The sequence below is a fragment of the Dipodomys merriami genome, unplaced genomic scaffold (genome assembly GCF_024711535.1).
Source record: "Dipodomys merriami isolate MVZ:Mamm:240054 unplaced genomic scaffold, mDipMer1.0.p SCAF_21, whole genome shotgun sequence".
In the NCBI taxonomy this organism is placed as follows: domain Eukaryota; kingdom Metazoa; phylum Chordata; class Mammalia; order Rodentia; family Heteromyidae; genus Dipodomys; species Dipodomys merriami.
In genome coordinates this window covers 5,594,679-5,600,814 of record NW_027203493.1, presented here as the reverse complement: position 1 = coordinate 5,600,814, position 6,136 = coordinate 5,594,679, and the positions used below count along the sequence as shown (strand labels likewise).

At 36.7% G+C, this 6,136-nt stretch overlaps 1 protein-coding gene across 1 annotated transcript; it reads right to left on the bottom strand.

Moving 5' to 3' along the window:
* Positions 1 to 1,021: 1,021 nt before the first annotated feature.
* LOC138834196 (olfactory receptor 4C11-like) lies at positions 1,022 to 1,933 on the bottom strand. The gene has a single exon (XM_070032947.1). It carries the CDS (start codon positions 1,931 to 1,933, stop codon positions 1,022 to 1,024), a length of 912 nt encoding a protein of 303 aa, XP_069889048.1.
* Positions 1,934 to 6,136: the final 4,203 nt, after the last annotated feature.

Genomic DNA, 6,136 nt, shown 5'->3' with positions numbered 1-6,136 from the left:
GCAGTGATCTTCATTCTCCTCTACATATTCTACATAAACCTCTCATGTTCTTCTCCCACTCCTGAGTTAAAAACAATATGAAAGTCTACAAGATAGTAAACTACTTGGTGTTGTCTCAAAAATCTCAACAGGTCATGCTTCCTACTTGATTGACAGGATTAGAGAGGATTACAGAAAAGGATGCAGGTTTTCTTGGGAATTTCAAGTTTTGTTGACATTTTATATTTTGCCACAGTCTTGCATTATTTTAGATATCCCCAGTGAGTTAGGCAGATTTAAATGTAGCCTTTTATATGCATCCTTTCCAATTTTTACATGGATGATAAATGACTTTGCTTCAGTCAATATTCTATGGTTTATTCTTAGGGTTACATACAAAAGACAATTGAATAAAATCTGGAAAGTAAGTAAAAACTAATTGGGTATAATTCCTAACCAATCATTCTGTGAATACTCAGAAATAAATACATGTAATCGATGATGGAAATAGATGAAACATAGGTCCCAAGGTTTCCCTTATTTGCAATAACTAGTATATATCTGAGTCAAGCAGAAAAGGTTAGATAACTTGATGTTAGGAACATGAACCCTAAGATATGTATTCAAATGTATTTTTCTGTCATGCGATTGTTTCTAACACGTATATAAGATTATTTCTCTGTTGCTTTGCATGTCCCTCCCCCATGGTATAACCCCTGCTTTCACTGTATTTGATGTCGGTATAATTTGTGGAGGAGAAGGACAAAAACAAATCGTTTAAGCAGGGATACAAGTGGACCCATTGCAACAATGAAATATACAAGTCGTTATGTCAAAGCAAACTTTACAACTTTGGTGGGGGGGAGGGCAAGGGAGCAGTGGGTGGGGGGGAGGATGGGAAGGGATGGGAAAGGGAAACAAAGGAGGAGGCTACAATGCTTGATAAGAGATGTCCTCATTATCTTGCCCGTGTAATTGTAACCCCTCTGTACAGTATTCTCACAATTAAAAAAAAACACTATTTGAGAAGCCTTCATTAAAGTCATTCTTTGCTACACCATAGTTTTTTCATGGCATTTTTCACCTCTGCATTCCTCAGGGTATAGATTAGAGGATTGAGCAAGGGTGTGCCAATTGTGTAAAACACAGCTACCATCTTGTCTACTGGAAAGGTAGTTGGTGGGCGTGTGTATATAAATATGCAGGGACCAAAAAATATGACAACCACAATAAAGTGAGAGGTGCAAGTGGACAGGGCTTTGCGCCTTCCTTCGGCACTGTGGTTTCTCAGAGAGTATAAAATGACAGCATAGGAAGTCAGCAGGATCATAAAACATACCATGCATATGGCCCCACTATTAGAAACAACTAGCAAATTGATCACATAGGTGTCCATGCAGGCAAGTTTCAATAAGGGCTGCAAGTCACAGAAATAGTGATCGATTACATTGGGGCCACAGAAGGGTAATCTCAAAGCCAGGAAAATCTGTGCCAAAGAATGAATGCAAGATCCTACCCAGGCCATCATTATTAAAATTCCACAGACACGCTGGCTCATGATGGTTGTGTATCTCAGAGGCTTACAGATGGCCAAATAACGATCAAAGGCCATGAGGATGAGCACAAAGATCTCCATGCACCCAAAGAAATGGGCAGCAAAAACTTGAGTCATGCACTCATTGTAGGAAATTTTCTTCTTTTGTGAAATGGAATCCACGATCAACCTGGGGGCTGTGGTTGTGGAAAAGCAAGCATCAGCAAAGGAGAGGTAGAAGAGGAAAAAGTACATGGGAGTCCCCAGTGTCTGGCTGGTTTTAATGGTCACCACGATGAGAAAATTCCCAGTCAGGGTCATCAGGTAAAGAATCAAGAAGATGCCAAATATGGCCTTCTGCTTTCCAGGATCTTGTGTCAACCCAAACAAAATGAATTCAGTCACACTCTTATTATTCATGGTCTTGCTGGTGGCTGTAGGTAAAATTCAGGTGGTAAATGCGTAATCTGCAGAGAGAAAAATAGAAAGGAGACCTTGGAAAGACTGGTAAACTAGACTCCTATTTCCTTGGTTCTGTCTTGCAACCTATCACTTCCAACTGCCTTTCTTTGGAAAAATTTAAAAAGATTAAAGTTTGAAAACTGTACATAGTTTAGTTCTTATGGGAATGAACTGTCGAATCAGACTTTTACTAGACTTAATTGATTTTTTACAGTTTAGAGAAAAAAAAGTAAAAATATTTTTTTGATGTTCGGTTTTATCCCTAGATTAAGAACTTTAGTACTTAGCCTTTCCTTTTCTAGGAAACCTAATTGTGTGAAAACTTAGCCTTAATGTATCAAAACTGGTGTTCACATGCTTGTCTGACCTTAGGCTGAGTGATCTGAAAGAAAAACATTATTTTTTATGATTAGATGTGCATAGGCATTTTGGCTTTCAGTTCCTGTATGTATAGAAATAAACTCCAGATAATGGAAACAATTATTTTTTCTTTTCCTTCTGTGCTTTTTTTTTCTTTTCTTTTTATTTTGTTTGTTTCTTTATATGTCATTAGGAGCATAAGGACAGGCACAGAAATGGAGGGACAAAGGGTGAACAAATGCAGCAGTGATAATCATTGGACAGTATTTTGAGAATGAAATATATGAAATATACAACTTCTGGGTAGTTATGGGAGGGAAACACTGGGAGAGAGAGATATGGGGTGACATAGTTCAAAAAGAAATTTACTCATTACCTGATTTATGTAAGTGTAACACCTCTGAATATAGCCTTTATAATAACAATAAATAAAAAAGAAAAACTATTTATACATACAAATGCATGCAAATATATGCAAGTTTCAAGTATTGCTCATTCTAGAAGAAAAATGTGTTTGTAATAATAGTAAGCACTAGTGTTGGAGAACCTTTCTTAATAAAAATTTTCTTTAGTTAATTTCACTCTTAGTTAATTTCACTTAGTTGATTTTTGTGCCAGGAGTACTGTCACCTTTAGTATTTAGGACAGAATAAGACATGGCCATGTATTATATATAATTGCTTCTCTTATTTTCACTGTTATTAGTGTTGACTATTCTAGAGCAATCTTCCATTTCAAAAACACTATTTTAAATTGTTTATGTGTGTATAATATGGTGTCAAAATTTATTAGAGTATAAAATTCATTTGTTTACTGTTTAAAATTCTGTTAGCACTTTGGGACATAATTTTTGTGTGGTGGTAGAAATTACAGTTTTAAATAAATTTAGTAAGCAGAAAATAAAATGAATAAAATTTCATAACATCTTGAGCAAATTTTGGTTAATAATTAATAATATCAGGACTGCTCATAAGAGGTTTAGGATGAGAATATGAGATAAATCTTTTGCTATGAAAAAGTATGAAATGCAGAGACATGAAAATTAGAAAAGATTAGAGATATGAAATCAAGTTTTAAAAGAAATGATATAGTTGTTTTTTTCCTCAGCTTACTGGATTGATTTAAAAAGAAAATCTCTAGATATCCAAAAATGGTGGAAATCCTTGGAAAAATTGGGACCTAAATCAGAAAAGGTCATGGAAAGACAGAATATGTAATCAAAGTGTAAACTCAAGAAGGATAACACATAATATCAATTTCAATGAACATTTATGCATTACTAAGAGCAAGTAAGGCCAAGTTATGAGTTATTGGCAGAACAAAGCTTGGTGATTTTCTTATCATCAAAAACCCCGATCTCATTCGAGGTCCCAGAGTCAGGCCCTCTGAAGGTATCTGTGCTTCTGTTACCAGTGTTGAGAAGCTCAGTGGCAAACACAAGAGGAAATACTTGTAACATCAATAAGATACAGACAAATCCAAAGACATCCCATCAGTGCTATCAGACCTGCTACTGAGTTCTTATCACAAGTGCTCATGTATACTTCTCTTGGAGAGGGATAGCAGAATCAAACATCTTTTGACAGTTTTTGTCATTACTTACATATTACAAACACATGGGATGTCATTCCTTGGGTACCATCCTTTTTACTTACTAAGTTCTAAAGTGTCTCACAAAATTTAGGGAAGAACGGTATGGTGGATATGACAGGAAACCTAGGTCACAGAACATATATGTGATCTATAACAAATGGTAATATTACAAACAGCCAATGTAAATATGCTTTTTGCTTTTTAGTAAAGGGCTTGGCACTGGAGTTTGAAGCCAGAACCTGACACTCTGCCAGGTGAGCCAAGCCTACATCCTTGTTCTATTCAGGTTAATTTTGAGATAGGGACTCAGGAGCCTTCTCCTTAGGCTAACCTCCACCATAGAGCCTCCCATTTCTCAGCTAGACTGATAGTCATGAGCCATTAGAGCCTGACTAACAATGCTTTGTGCCATTTTGCAAGCCTTTACTGAGATGTTTCACTGTCTCCAAATTGAGAGCAGCCCTCATTCAAGTTTTCTCTCTTCTCACATTTGGAATCTCCATCTCATCTCTCTCTCTTTCTATTTTAAAAAATACAATGATTGATAGATGCATATGGCCTCAAAACACAATGGGTTGATATGGTCTTCAGAGGCACTGATCCTTGGATAACTTCTTACTTCTCAATATTTGTGCTTAATCTTGCCCCAGCAATGTTTGGCATGGCATTCCTAGCATAAGTGTACCTGGATAATCTTATTCATTGAATATTCTATATCTCATACTACCTGATAACTTTTTTTTATCCTAGAGGCCTTATTTGTAATCCTCACATTCTAGAGAGCTAGTGTTCTACATTGATAAAAAAAAAAAAGACTTCTGGATTCTTCATCTTATGCTGGTCTGAACACAATTTAAATACCATCACCCTGGATTTTCTCAGTCATATAACTTCCTAAGAGAATTACACTGGTAAATTATATTGTAGCAAATCCTATTTTTATTTTTGCTCTAACTGTGATTTGGTCAGTTTAGTCTGAGATTCTTCTTTGTTTTATTTTTTTTTTTTTGCTTTTTATATTTGGGAAAGGCCTACGAAAGAGAGCTGGGAGAGATGGGAAAGAGAGCTGGGAAAGAGAGCTGGGAAAAGAGCTGGGAAAAGATCTGGGAAAGAGAGCTGGGAAAGAGCTGGGAAATAGAGCTGGGAAAAAGCTGAGATTCTACTTTGTATAGAGTGGAATATCCTGGGAGACACAGAGTTGTGCAGCAAGTTAGCAGAGATCTGTGAACAGAAACCAAGGGCTTTGTATTGAATGGGATCTCTCTCTCTCTCTCTCTTTCTCTCTCTCTCTCTCTCTCTCTCTCTCTCTCTCTGTCTGTCTGTCTCTCTCTGTCTCTCTCTCTCTCTCTCATTTCATCTCCATTACTATGTAAATTACTACTCTCCACTCATCCTGGTGGAAGAAGAATAAATTCATGAAACAAAAAGCAGATAACAAAAGAAGTCATCGTAATTGTAATGTAAGAAGATAGGTCCTGGCTGTCAGATGGATCCATCAGAGTAACATTCCATATGTACACTGGAAAAATGAGAATGATGGAGGGGTAGAATATTCAGAAGATAATGAAAAGAAGCATTGGAAATGCAAAAAGTCCAAGAAGGAAGCATAATTAAGAGATAAGATGGAAATATGTGTATGAATATGAGCATGTCCTTTTGGGATTTAAAAGGGTTTGGACAAGGAAAAATAGTAAATAGTGGTGAGAACAGATCCTAGACAGGCAGCAGTATTGCAGTCAGTATTAGAACGAAGTATCCTCAGCATCAGTGCAAACCCATTGCATAGAGGTATTGGGCATCCTTATTCTTGCTTTGACCTTAGACTTGCCAGGAGTAAGTCTGCAAGCTTTAAGTTACCACGCCATCGCCTCCTTCATTTTGGATCAGAATCGATCCTGAGAAGCAGTAGAATTACACACAAGCTAGTATAAGAGAAAGTATCTAGAAATACTGACATCTTTTTCATCCATGGGTACACTAGTTTTTCTGGAATTATAGGCTCATACGTTAACAGAATCAGATGAAGATAATCCTGATCTTGAATGAGAGGCCAGAGTAAGAAAGCAATTAAAGTGGTCTTGAAATCTTACCTTTTTATTCTTGGTGGGTGTCGGGGGTCAGGGGGGCAGCACCAAATGACTTTCAGAGTTTTCTCTTTTATAATTCTTATTTATTTGCAGGTGATGAATGTGCGCTCTGTATTTATGA